Source organism: Procambarus clarkii, chromosome 64 (genome assembly GCF_040958095.1).
Source record: "Procambarus clarkii isolate CNS0578487 chromosome 64, FALCON_Pclarkii_2.0, whole genome shotgun sequence".
NCBI classification, from domain to species: Eukaryota; Metazoa; Arthropoda; class Malacostraca; order Decapoda; family Cambaridae; genus Procambarus; species Procambarus clarkii.
Genome location: NC_091213.1, coordinates 14,219,948 through 14,234,791, shown reverse-complemented (window position 1 = coordinate 14,234,791; position 14,844 = coordinate 14,219,948). Strand labels below are relative to the sequence as shown.

Sequence of the window (14,844 nt, the reverse complement as noted above, 5' to 3'; positions counted from 1 at the left end):
TTAAGCACATTAAAACAAATTAACACAATTAAAGAGGAGATATACATTAGTAAAACACAATGCAGTAATAATGACTACAGCAGTAGTAAAAAAAACAGCAGTTGCAAATGGAATAAATTGATTTTTTTATTAATATTGTTTAATGTTAGTAAACTGTTTACAATTTACTAATATTGAACGATGCATTATATTACAAACAAGACATTATAGATTACTAAATTTATAGCAGAAAATCAATATGATCTTTATACTTAGAAAGAAAATTAACATAACTAATTATACCACAATGTTGTGAAAATTTGCGTAGCCTCAGCATTTTACAATTTAGGTCTAAATTGAACATGATATTTCAGCATTATCGTATCTTTCATTCCCTTCGTGCCTACACCTCCCCCCCCCCAGCTGCCCCTACACCCCATCCCACACCTACACCCCCCATCCCACACCTACACCCCTCATCCCACACCTACACCCCCCATCCCACACCTACACCCCCACATCCCACACCTACACCCCTCATCCCACACCTACACCCCCCATCCCACACCTACACCCCCCATCCCACACCTACACCCCCATCCCACACCTACACCCCCCATCCCACACCTACACCCACCATCCCACACCTACACCCCCTATCCCACACCTACACCCCACCATCCCACACCTACACCCCCCATCCCACACCTACACCCCACCATCCCACACCTACACCCCACCATCCCACACCTACACCCCCCATCCCACACCTACACCCCCCATCCCACACCTACACCCCCCATCCCACACCTACACCCCCCATCCCACACCTACACCCCCCCATCCCACACCTACACCCCCCATCCCACACCTACACCCCACCATCCCACACCTACACCCCCTATCCCACACCTACACCCCCCATCCCACACCTACACCCCCCCTATCCCACACCTACACCCACACGGGCTGGATAAATCTCCACTTGGGTATTATTTATGATCCCCGGAGTCAAATATGGAGAAAATAATGCAATTAGGAAAACAATGTGAGAGATTAAAGACGGTGAAACTTTTGCCACTATCAATTTGAAGTTTCGTGTGGTGGAGAAAGCTGAGGGAGAGGGAGGGAGGGAGGGAGAGAGAGAGAGAGAGAGAGAGAGAGAGAGAGAGAGAGAGAGAGAGAGAGAGAGAGAGAGAGAGAGAGAGAGAGAGAGAGAGAGAGAGAGGAAAGGAAGTGTAACTGGAGAATATGACAGAGAACATGGAATAAGGAAGATTGACATGAAATAAATGAGGGAGAGAGAGAGAGAGAGAGAGAGAGAGAGAGAGAGAGAGAGAGAGAGAGAGAGAGAGAGAGAGAGAGAGAGAGAGAGAGAGAGAGAGCAGGAGGGTCGAGCCTCTCCGAATGCGTTTAGGGAGGGAGTCGAAACAAAAGCAGCTCAGTAGCGTTGGATCTAATCCCACTTTAATCATTCTTACGGCAAGGTGTCGGGGCCAGGCGGACCGGGGGCGTGCCACGGGGCGCTGAACCTGTGTTAGATGAACTACCGCCCCCCCCTACCCCCCCCTAACTACACACCCTGGCAATTAAGACAAATGTTTATGATGCCAGTCATCAATCATCCTCGTAAAGTTTTGGTACCAACGCTTAGACGTGTATGGTTGGGATGGAGAGGAAGGGGGGGGAGGGAGGGGTGACAGAGATGAGGTGGAGGGGGGGATTGTGGGATAGAGGGGGAAGGGGTGGATGAGGGGGGAGGGAGGTTTATAAGAGAGGGGGATGGAGGATATGGCATTATGCTCAGGTTAAGTAAATGTTCGCTGGGTGGCCTTCAATAATATTTTCAGCTACTTAGCTCTCTCTCTTTCTCTCTCTCTCTCTCTCGTTTCTCCTTTGTCTTCGTTCCCTCATTCTCCCTTTACCCTCTTCTGCTTCTTCCTATCCTTCTCCTCCTTCTCATGCTTGATTTTCTTCTGCTCCTCCCTCTGCTCCTCATAGCATTTTCTCTTCTATATCTCTTCCTCCTCCTGATCCGTTTCCTCCTTCTTTATCTTTCCCTCTTTGCTTCTAGTTCTCTCTCCATTCTGCCATTTTCTCCGGATGTGCTCTCACTTCTGGTATTTGGTGCTCGATAATAATAGTACCCCATAGTGTCGGTACCCCCTGGAGAGTGTCGGTACTCCTGGAGAGTCCCGGTACCTGTGGAGAGTCCCGGTACCTCTGGAGTGCGCCGCATTCGGAAGGAAAGGCGCTATAGCTATATCGAGCACCTCCCGCTAATCTGTAGCGGAGTGCTAACTCTCTGAGGGCAAAATCCCCCCAAACAATACCTGGGATCAAGATTGCAGGAGAACTCTGCTGCCCTGAACTCCAATACTGAAGCCAGAATCTCTCTTCATTCATGCTCATTCCCTTTCTCCTCTCTCTCTCTCTCTCTCTCTCTCTCTCTCTCTCTCTCTCTCTCTCTCTCTCTCTCTCTCTCTCTCTCTCTCTCCCTCTTCCAGAACGAACGCTGCGGTTCCTACGCTGTTCACTACCGGTTTAATTCCCCAGTGTCGGGCCCAGTGCAACCCTCCCACCAATTTTGGACTCGCCAGGCGCCCCCCCCTTCCTCTCACTGTTCCATTTTTCTTGCTTTAGCGTCGACGGGGAAGGTGGTGTCGGAGGTGACGACTCCCCGCCCCGGCTCAGCGGGTGTGGACGCCAGCATCCATGTTGTTGGATTTCGTCTCAGATTTGGATGTGGGGAAGTCTTCGGAAAGATAGTTTACAGGGTGGGGGTGGGGGTCTTTAAATAGATAAATATATATATAGGGATTTCAAAAGGATAGGTATATTGGGGTGTTCAAAAATAGTTATAATGTGGGGTGTTCAAAAAGATGATTATACAGGAATCTTGAAAGCACTCGTTATTCAGGGGGCATTACAAATGTTAACAGTACAGGGGTCAGTATAAATATAGTTATATATTGGTCTTGAAATAGATAGCTATACGTGGGCTTCTTCAAAAAAAGATAGATATAATAAATACACACACACATTCATATCAGTTATTAAAATATTACCTTAAACAAGATTCAGTATCAGATATTTATAGATATTTATACATATTCATCTATATGTATTATTCATTGGGTAACAAAACTTAATTCAATAAACCAGAGGTATAAAATAATGTTTTTACAGACCGCTTTGTGGCAGTTTAGAATTGTTTACAAATAATTTTGTGTTTAGAATTTTTTACAAATAATTCTGTGTTCAGAATTGTTTACAAATAATTCTGTGTTCAGAATTGTTTACAAATAATTCTGTGATCAGAATTGTTTACAAACACACAAACCAATATGATCAGCTGACCAAAGGAATATAATACCTACCCGGGACGACGCTCCGGAGCACACCGTCCTGGGCATAAAAGCTATTGCGGAATTTAATTAATGAAATGAAAGGAGTTTACCTTCCTATTACGCTGTGACGTCATCGGCGAGGCAGCGCCCAAGTTTTGATTTTAGTCTTTGATTTAGACGTGGTTTAGAATTTAATTTAGACTTTGATTTTGACTGATTTTTTTTACTCTGACTTGATGTATACATTACCTTAGATTTTGTTTGTATTTTTTCCGATTCTGACTAAAACACAAAATTTAAAATACTTAAATTTTGACTTTGATTTTGAGGCCGAGACAAACGGGGAAAAAAATTACTGTATCAGCTGCTTCGTGCTTCAAGATCTTTTGTTTTGACCATTTGAATTGGATTTTTGAAGTCTGTGGACTGGAAATTGGGTGAGATATGTGTTTATTTTTCTAATTTGACACCAGTTTTGATGCCGTTGCTTAAAATTTTTTTAATTATACTAAAATATGATGATTTGTGTTCCTGTTGAAAGAAAGAGTATTTGCAATATACTTAGCTTTAAGGCGGTATGATTTTGACATTGATTTTGAAGTTCTGTTATGACAAGTAATTAAAGCAAGAAACACAACTCTGTCTAATTGTTTAGTTTTACCAGACATTAATTCAATTTTATATATATTAAAATTTGACACTAATTTTGACTTGAAATTTCCAATGACAACCTGTAGCAGTTGTCTAACAACATTTGCCTCTAGAAGCAAGCTGTTAGCTCTTGGAGTCCATCTTTCATTCAGTCGGTGGTCTAATGTACTGACTTCTAACCTGTTTTTCTCTATTGTGCCTACTATATATATATATATGTTGACCAGACCACACACTGGAAGGTGAAGGGACGACGACGTTTCGGTCCGTCCTGGACCATTCTCAAGTCGACTGTGAGTCGACTCAAGTCAAGTCGATTGTGAGTCGATTCTCAAGTCTCATTCTCACAATCGACTTGAGAATGGTCCAGGACGGACCGAAACGTCGTCGTCCCTTCACCTTCTAGTGTGTGGTCTGGTCAACATACTTTAGCCACGTTATTGTGTCTCGTCGCCTACATACTACATATAATTCACATACCTCCAAGAAGCAATCCAGAACAGCTGTCTAAATCACATGTATTTATTTACTACTATGTGAATAGAGGCACCAAGTGAAATGAATTGTTACCCAATCGTTTCTGTCCTACCCGGGGTTCCTCAATTAGGAGTCAGAGCTGTGCTATTTAACCTAAAACTATCTTTAATCACACACAAATTACTATTAGGCCGTTATCTTAGCTATCATCGTACGATATCAAAAGTCAACGATATCCAGAATGCGTTATCTTATCTCAAACCAAGTCTGCGCTCAGGTCTAAAAAAGAAAAAGAGACTTCGGGAGACGAGGAAGTATAATGACCCCAACGAAACATAATCTCCAACTTTCCAGTCTCACAAAAGATAATAAACACCAGTTTATTATTATTTTTCCCACCTGGGCGACACCTGAAGGAGGAAGAAGACTCGCAGTTCATTACCCGCCAGGTAACGCCGCGTTGTCAACACTGTCACATCAACTCCGGCAAAGAGGTTCCAATCCTTTATCTGGCTCCCCGGACACCACCCTAAACTCCACGTGTTGTAGAGGGCAGTTATCACCATCCGGCGGAACGACAGTGTCAGGCTTCTAAACAGCATTTCACGTGAAGGGGATCAAAAGAGGATAGGCTTCACATGCGCCTCCAGGCACAAAGGTTATTAAGTAATAAATCAACAGTTAAATATTACAGCCGCTAATCTCTCACCGACGCCGGTGTAATATTGGAGAAGCAAAATCCTGGGACGCAGAGGCCAAGACAATGCGACCAGTAGTAATCATCCTCGGTAATTATTTTCCAACTAACAATGGAAGGAGCTGGAGGAGGAGGAGGAGGAGGAGAAAGACTGGGGGAAAGAGGATAGAAAATTGGGGTTAAAGTGCAAGAGACAGTTGGAATTAGAGGAAAGCTGTAGGGTATAGGCAAGACGGGAAACAAATGTACAGTCAGAGGTGTTTAATCAGAACGCAGCAACTGGCGGTCATGAAAGCTGCTGCCACCTAGTGACGAAGAACTAACCCAAATCCTAAGCGTTCCCCGACGTCCCTCCCGCATAATTCTTTAGTCTCCGGTCAAGTGTCTCGAAACTCCCGTTTTCTGTTTGGCTGCGGACTCTCCGCTAAGCTCCTCCCTTATTAGACTTGGGCGTCTAAAAGCCTGGAGAATAACGAGGAATAAAGGGGCATAATGGAGGATAGGTGTGACAATACAGAGGCACCGGCGGGGGTCAGAGGCGAGGGAGACATAAAGCCAGGATGACGCCGCCACCTTTGTGTGCGCTTGTCAGCTGGCTTTTGTCAGCAGCGTTGGAGCAGATGCCCGGGGGCACGGTGCCCCGAGACGTCCACCTCCCCGCGGGCACAAGGCTCATATCTTCCTAGTTATCATGATAATAATAATTATTATAGTAATATTCACAGTGAAATGACACTAACGTGATAAAATCTATTGGAGCAATGAGGTGACTCGAATCCCCCGATCAAGGTTATCTTGAGGTTATCTTGAGATAATTTCGGGGCTTTAGCTTCGCGGCCCGGTTCTCGACCAGGCCTCCACCTCCAGGAAGCAGCCCGTGACAGCTGACTAACACCCAGGTACCTATTTTACTGCTAGGTAACAGGGGCATAGGGTGAAAGAAACTCTGCCCATTGTTTCTCGCCGGCGCCTGGGATCGAACCCAGGACCACAGAATCACAAGTCCAGCGTGCTGTCCGCTCGGCCGACCGGCTCCTTACCGCACACCATTTAATTATCGCTGTCGGGGACAGGGTGCCTGTGTATATATATATATATATATACATTAAGCTTGTATCGAGGTCCCTCCCCCAAGGTATGTAACCCCACAACAGTTCCTATACCAGCTACCTGCTTATTACTAGTTGAACAGAGGCATTAGATGAAAGAAAACTCAACCATGTTTGTGTTCGGTCCGGGAATCGAACCCGGGATCCCCCGATTGTGAGTCGAGAACGAAAATGGTAATGACGGGAGAATTAGCAAAGTGTATGGTGGAGAGGGGAATTTATGGTGGTGGGGCCGGTTGACGCGATCCAGCCAGGAAATGGTGGTATTATACAGCCAGAGGTAATGACCACAACCACCCCCCTTCCCCTCCCCCCCCCCATTTACAACCTCCACAACCCCCCCATAATGAAAGTTATATCCCCACGATATAGTTTCATAATTCCTAGATGAAATATTGATCAGAAACCTCTAACCCCCTCTTCGAATATATATATATATATATATATATATATATATATATATATATATATATATATATATATATATATATATATATATATGCAGAATAACCACATATGAAAAATAGAAAATGCTTAACGCGTTTTCGGCTAATTCGCCTTCATCAGAGCAAAGTATTCTGAATACTTTGAATATTATTGTATTCTGTATATTCTGTACTGTACTGAATACTGTATTCTGAATATTCTGAATACAGAGCAATAGATTCTACTTTGCTCTGATGAAGGCGAATTAGCCGAAAACGCGTTAAGCATTTTCTATTTTTCATATGTGGTTATTCTGCATACTTGGATCAGTGTTTTTGTGATCATTGTTGCATATATATATATATATATATATATATATATATATATATATATATATATATAACATGTGTGTGACTGCTGCAATGCGATTATCTATAGATATCCATATATGCTGAAACACATTAAGAAAAAGGGGAGTAGATCTGGGTACATCTAGGTGAATGTACACATACATATGTAACTCTGAGATAAGCTTACTTACTGCAGGAACATTTGGACAATATGAATGCTAATTTTGTTGCATCACAAGATACGGTCCAGAGAGATGTGTCTGGATAAGGGTGTGTGTGTGTGTGTGTGCTGACTGATATGTGCACGCATTGCACACACACACACACACACACACACACACACACACACACACACACACACACACACACACACACACACACACACACACAGGGGTAGAGATGACCCAGAGACTAAATAACAGCTATTTGTCATTATTTTTGTGGCTGTCATCCTCTCCTTTGTCTCTCCATCTTTCTTCTCCTAATTTATACCTCCTTTTCGTTTCTTAAACTGTTTATTTTACAATCATCTCTTTTCTCTCTCTCTTCTCTTCCACCTATTTGTAATTTTACTTAAATCTATCTTCTGCCCCCCTCATATTTATTTATTTCAATTGTCTGTTTCTACTCTTATTCTCTCTCTCTCTCTCTCTGTCTCTCTCTCTGTCTCTCTCTCTCTCTCTCTTCTCTCTCTCTCTCTCTCTCTCTCTCTCTCTCTCTCTCTCTCTCTCTCTCTGTCCCTCTCTCTTCCTCCTTGTCTCCTCTCATTTATTTATCTTCATTCTCGATATTTTTTGTCACTGTTCCCTACTTATCCTTCCCTAATTCAGTTATTCTTTCTTTTCCCTTCCTTTATTCATTCCATATACTCTTACACTTCTTTCTCCATTTCTCTCATACATTTCTTTCCTATCTCTCCTCTATCCTTTTGTTTCCTCTGTTTGCCTTCTTGTCTCCCTTTACTTTCCTCTTCATCTTTCTCGTTTTTCCTCCATTCACCCTTCATTGTCAACTGCTCTTTATTCCCTCTACGTCACTTCCCATATCCTCACACACTCTCTTCCTTTTCTTGTTGTTGCTTTTAGCGTTCCTGCGTCTTATAATTCTCTCCTCCTTCTGTCCACCTCTTCTGTCTCCATTTCCTACCACTCCTCTCTCTCTCTCTCTCTCTCTCTCTCTCTCTCTCTCTCTCTCTCTCTCTCTCTCTCTCTCTCTCTCTCTCTTTCATCTCTCTCTCTCACTCCTCAACAAACGGTAATATGTTCCCCTCAGTTCTCCTTACTCCTGTAACTGACAGCGGAACTTGAAGATGAAGAATGAAAAAATTGAGAGAGAGAGAGAGAGAGAGAGAGACAGAGAGAGAGAGGGGAGAGAGAGAGAGAGAGGGGAGAGAGAGAGAGAGAGAGGGGGAGAGAGAGAGAGGGGAGAGAGAGAGAGAGAGAGAGAGAGAGAGAGAGAGAGAGAGAGAGAGAGAGAGAGAGAGAGAGAGAGAGAGAGAGAGAGAGAGAGAGAGAGAGAGAGAGAAGAGAGAGAGAGAGAGAGAGAGAGAGAGAGAAGAGAGAGAGAGAGAGAGAGAGAGAGAGAGAGAGAGAGAGAGAGAGAGAGAGAGAGAGAGAGAGAGAGAGAGAGAGAGAGAGAGAGAGAGAGAGAGAAAGAGAGAGAGAGAGTCTGTGTGTGTGTGGATCTTCTCAAAATACCTACCAAGAGATGGTGACAGGAAATTGTCTTTATATAAACCCAGGAGACGCCTTAACCCGTTGTCTTCACTTGTCAAGACAACTGGCGCCCCATTCTTGCATTTTCGTCCCCCAGAACCATTATTTGCCTTGATCTTGTCTTTGAGAATTAGCCGAAACTGTCTTGAACCTTTCTCCTGATGCAATTGTCTTGAGCCTTAGAGCCTCTGTAACGTTGTCTTTGAGCCATTCCTTGTTTTTGGCAAAAAAAGAAAATCGGTCAGTCAACTTTTCCTGCCCCCTCAAACAATCACAAAGTTTTCCTAAGTTTGCAAATTAATTTTCTCTCTGCGGAAAATAGGCGGCGTGTAAGAGTGATGGAAAATTATATACACAGACAGATCGAGATTCACAGACTCCTTGTGCGGAAGATGGTGTGGGTAGAGGGTGGTGATGGTGGAGGCTGGTGGAGATGGTGATGATGGTGATGGTGGAGGCTGGAGGATGATGATGGATGCTGAAGGACGATGGTGGAAATAATGATGGTGATGGGGGATGGTGGTAGAGTTGAAGATGATGCTAGTGGTAGAGGCTGGCATTGGAGATGGAGTAGATGAGGCTAAGAAGATCGAGATAGAAAAGAGAAAAGAGTAAAAAAAAAAGGAAGAGAGGGGAATAGATGAGAAGAAATAAAAGAGGCGGAGGAAGGAGGGCGACGAGCCCCAGACGAGGGAGATGCAGCCGATAAAGATGCTGAAAATGGTCAAGATGATGGAGACTTGGGTGGATACGGAGGCTGTGAGGGATGTAGGAGAATGCCGAAGATGAGGTAGATATCGTAGATGAGGGAGCTACAGAGGCTGCGAGAGATGCTGCTGGCTAAGTGTATTAATGCGGAGATTTCACCTCATATTCTTAATGGTGTCAAAGCTTTGCCACTTTAGCGACAGTGGTATTTGTTGGAGGGGAGAGGGGAGAGGGAGGGGAGAAGAGAGAGGGGGAGGGAGGGGAGGAGGGGGAGAGGGAAGAAGGGGGTGGGAGGGGAGAGAAGAGAAGGGAAGGTAGAGATGGGTTTGGAGTGGAGGGATAGGGAGGGGACAGGGTAGGAATCGAGGGAAAGATGGTGAGGGGGATGGACAGAGAGGATAGGAGTGGAGAAGGGAAGGAGAGAGGGATAGGAGTAAAAGAGAGGGGGAGAGTGGGAATAGGAGCGAAGGTGGGAGAGAGGGTAGGATAGGAGGTAGGAGAGAAAGAGAGGGGTAACAGAGAAAAGAGGAAATGAAGGGAGAGAAGAGGATTGGAGAGAAAGGGGAAGGGAGGAGAGAAACGGGAGTAGGAGATAAAGGAGTGTGGGAAGAGAGTTGGTAGGAAAGAAACAATACACGAACAAGAGAAAGCAAAAGAGCAAAGGAAACACGATAAAAAAGGGACAAAGAGGAAAATAAACCCCCAAAAAATGATCGTACAAAATCCACAATAACATAATAGACAGAGAGTCATAGAGACAGCAACACAGAGGAGAGAGACTGGTAACCTAGACCGTGATCCTTCACCCTCTTCCTTCTCCAGTACCCAGGTCACGGTGGCGTAATCTGGTCCCCTGCAGCCCTGGAGCATGGCCCGGCCTCCATCTCTAATATGGCCTCCTGGCCCGCCCTCCATCTCTAATATGGCCTCCTGGCCCGGCCTCCATCTCTAATATGGCCTCCTGGCCCGGCCTCCATCTCTAATATGGCCTCCTGGCCCGGCCTCCATCTCTAATATGGCCTCCTGGCCCGCCCTCCATCGTCATGCTCCCTCCAGTTACTGTTGCGAGTGACACACACACACACACACACACACACACACACACACACACACACACACACACACACACACACACACACACACAGGATGTGGGGGGATCAGGTCACACACTGAACGGCCAAATGACACACTAATCTATTCACATCAATAACGCTACACGTCTGTGAATGCCTGTTCGCTATGTATTCATGCACCAATCACGGAAATTCAGATTAATTTGCAAAGTTTTTATATTTGACCCAAGGTGTGTTATATACTATATTGGATTTCAGCTCCTGGTCCCTGCCTTTACTGTCGATTGTTTTGAAAAAGTATCCTAAGAGAAGATTTAGTACCTCACCCAGCCTCAGTACCTCACCCAGCCCCAGTACCACACCCAGCCCCAGTACCTCACCCAGCCCCAGTACCTCACCCAGCCCCAGTACCTCACCAGCACCAGTACCTCACTTAGTCCCAGTACCACACCCAGCCCCAGTACCACACCCAGCCCCAGTACCTCACCCAGCCCCCAGTACCACACCCAGCCCCCAGTACCACACCCAGCCCCAGTACCACACCTTACACACTCCTAATCCTCCCGATACTCGCCTTTTGATTATCACCACAGTCAATAACTTCGCCGGCAATCAATAAAGCCAGTAGTCTGTGCTGGCATGTTCCGCTTTCTGAATAATTCCATTACAACCGCCTTGTCACCCCTGGACGGAGTCCAACAACGGGTCGAGTATTTTTTGTCAAGCCATTCGAGTCGTAGTCTTCAAAGTGGACACACTACTGGGTCTCGCGCGCGTGTGTTTGTGCGTATGTGAGGTCCTCGTTCCGGTCCTTCTGCTGTGGTCTCTCTCGTTCCGGTCCCTCTGCTGTGGTCTATCTCGTTCCGGTCCCTCTGGTGTGGTCTCTCTCGTTCCGGTCCCTCTCCTGTGGTCTATCTCGTTCCGGTTCGTCTACCATGGTCTCGGATTACGGACTTCGGAGATGGGTATACTGTGGTAAGCCTTCGCTGCTTGCAAGAACGTGGTGTAACAATGCCTCCGTCTGTTGGTTAGCGTATCGTCTGATCTTCAGTTAATGAAACTGCAGAGCTGCGTGTCTCTTGGGCCAGACGGGAACACTGCGCATCTAGTTGGGACATTAAACAATTTCTGTCGGCGGAAATGATACCTAGTGTCTCCAAGAGCCTTCCCCGCCTCTCATTCACATGGGATTGCTTCAGCTGTCACTTTGTCTCCGATCTTTCACGATGACAACGTAAGAGGCCAGCCCAGAAGACCATCCCAGAAGGTCAGTGCTAAAGGTCAGTAAAGGACTTCCATCAACACTGACGAAACAAGGACTCTATTCCTTAGAACGGTTTGATAACTTTATTATGAAAGACAAAAACCTAAATATGTCTCCAGAGACTTAGGAAAATTTAATTTTTATGCTCAGTGACTGCCAGTTTGATCATTATTAATTCTTGGTATTATATTTTATCATTAACAATGAGTCTAACATCACATGAAACAAAAAGAGGCTTCATGCCTATATATATGTATATATATATATATATATATATATATATATATATATATATATATATATATATATATATATATATATATATATATATATATATATATGCGAACAAGCCTGAATGGTCCCCAGGACAATATGCAACTGAAATATATATATATATATATATATATATATATATATATATATATATATATATATATATATATATATATATATATATATATATTCTATATTCTTCTATTTATCATTATCTTTTGTGGAGCTCCTAGTGACCTCTCGCGGAATCCTGGGCTCCGGGGAACCTCAGTTGAGAAGCGCTGCTATAGAAGTTGATAGGCATTAGGCCCAGCACTAAATCCATAGTCGAGATTGGCCTAACGTTGCACAAAATAATGCAGACAGATCCTTAAATACGTGTTGCTAGCTCTTGAACTTGCAACAAGCTGTTGCACGCTCTGTCATTCAGGCCTTCTGAAGAAGTGTTGAATGACAACTGAACGAAGTGTTGAATGACAACTGAACGAAGTGTTAAATGACAGCTGAACGAAGTGTTAAATGACAGCTGAACGAAGTGCTGAATGACAACTGGACGGAATGTCAGTGGAATCAGTGTTTACATTGCGTCCTCAGAGACATAACAGTCCTTGCGACCTCTAACTACACCGACTGAACGAGATCTAAATGACCCCCATTTAATGTGTTAGTGGCATGTTGATCACTGGTCTGATGACCCCACATACACCTATCATGTAACATACTAGTTGTGTGATGGTTGTATTACATATATATATGGATATGTGCTAGTTATTCCACATGCCAATTGCTATGTGGGAGTTATACCACGTGTCTGTTGCTGTAGGAAACGTTATACATCTATGAGCCGTTACTTTCCTTAATAGGTCGCATTCGTTACGTTAGTCACCATAACGTACAGAGCGCGATCTGTCAGTAGAGAGGACGGGATGGGGAGTGTCACAGATGCTGGAATGCGTCAGGGATGGATATCGTCCGGAGCTGTATGGAAGGTTTTATGGAAGGTTGGGACGTGAGGTGGGAGGGATAGTGTGCTCTGCGGGGGATTACTCATCCTCAGGGCAGGATTCTCCAAGCTGTGACTGTTCCTCTACTGTTTCTACATGCTGTGACTGTTCCCCTACTGTTCCTACATGCTGTGACTGTTCCCCCAACTGTTCCTACATGCTGTGACTGTTCCTCTACTGTTCCTACATGCTGTGACTGTTCCCCAACTGTTTCTACATGCTGTGACTGTTCCCCCAACTGTTCCTACATGCTGTGACTGTTCCCCTACTGTTCCTACATGCTGTGACTGTTCCCCCAACTGTTCCTACATGCTGTGACTGTTCCCCTACTGTTCCTACATGCTGTGACTGTTCCCCTACTGTTCCTACATGCTGTGACTGTTCCCCTACTGTTCCTACATGCTGTGACTGTTCCCCTACTGTTCCTACATGCTGTGACTGTTCCCCCAACTGTTCCAACATGCTGTGACTGTTCCCCCAACTGTTCCTACATGCTGTGACTGTTCCCCTACTGTTCCTACATGCTGTGACTGTTCCCCCAACTGTTTCTACATGCTGTGACTGTTCCCCTACTGTTCCTACATGCTGTGACTGTTCCCCCAACTGTTCCTACATGCTGTGACTGTTCCCCCAACTGTTCCTACATGCTGTGACTGTTCCCCCAACTGTTCCTACATGCTGTGACTGTTCCCCTACTGTTCCTACATGCTGTGACTGTTTCCCCAACTGTTCCTACAAGCTGTGACTGTTCCCCTACTATTCCTACATGCTGTGACTGTCCCTCCTCAGTTCCAGCATGGTGTGAATCTCCCCCACACCTTCACTAGTGGACTCTACAGGGAATTAAAACATCTGTTTTAATTTGTGAAACAACAGAGGTGTTAGAGTATATTTACATTGAAACTTCCATATATATCCACATTGTAATATATATTTTGCAAACAGTACGACTTAAATTGAATGCATATTTCAGGATACTTTTTTCCCATTGCTACTTGCAATATAACCCGTTATCACATTGTAACTTATATCCACATTGCATCTTGCATTATGTATGCAATGTAACATAAATTATATCATTATTGAACCTTGTATTTTTATCAACATTGAAACATGAATTACATCCAAATTGTATCTAGCATCATATCCACATTTAAACATCCATTAGAATCACAATGCCACTTGCATTGGATCTAACAATACTCAATTCCCTCGCTAACGTGCAACTTTCCGCACCCGCAGACGCAGTGAAGGACGCCGAGCCTCTAGACATCAGCAACATGTGGAGATAGAATAGTGAAGACTTCCTCGACCCAACACCGCCTCGCTCAGCGCCTTCGCCAGAAACTGCTGCTGCTGCCTTTGGACCATTAGGGGACATATTGTGTGTGTGAGTGTGTGTGTGTGTTTACTGTGATACAGAAAATAAGAGGTAAACAATAATGATTGTGCCACGCCGACTGCGATTGTGTGATGAGCAGAGGGACAGATTTAGTAGTTGTGGATATGTTGGGATGACCTCGTGGGATAATGCAGAGGTCAAGGGGGCATCCCGAGTCACTGGTGAGGTCATGACCTCACACGTCAGGGTCACACCACGGCCTCAACAGAAGGGCCGATCTGACAGGACCCTCCTATGGCTGGCATCGTTCACTCTCCTGTCTCTAGCCTGCGTCCTTGGCTTCGCCGATGCCGCTGACGGTAAGTGAAGCTTGGCTCTTTTGTTGATACTTCTACGATCACTTCCTCTTGCAGGTACTTTGGGATA

General features: G+C 44.8%; 2 protein-coding genes across 4 annotated transcripts in view; one reads left to right on the top strand and one right to left on the bottom strand.

Moving 5' to 3' along the window:
• The window catches only part of LOC123769016 (carbohydrate sulfotransferase 3-like), a 243,026-nt gene that overhangs the window by 86,124 nt on the left and 142,058 nt on the right, over positions 1-14,844 (bottom strand). The window lies entirely within an intron of this gene.
• LOC123769078 (lachesin) overlaps positions 1-14,844 on the top strand; it is a 216,021-nt gene that overhangs the window by 91,030 nt on the left and 110,147 nt on the right. For all 3 annotated transcript variants that reach the window (XM_069309198.1, XM_069309200.1, XM_069309199.1), the window contains exon 2: positions 14,319-14,777. In XM_069309198.1, coding sequence (XP_069165299.1) covers positions 14,519-14,777 — 259 coding nt within the window. In that variant the 5' untranslated portion in view covers positions 14,319-14,518. The remainder of the gene's footprint in view (positions 1-14,318; positions 14,778-14,844) is intronic.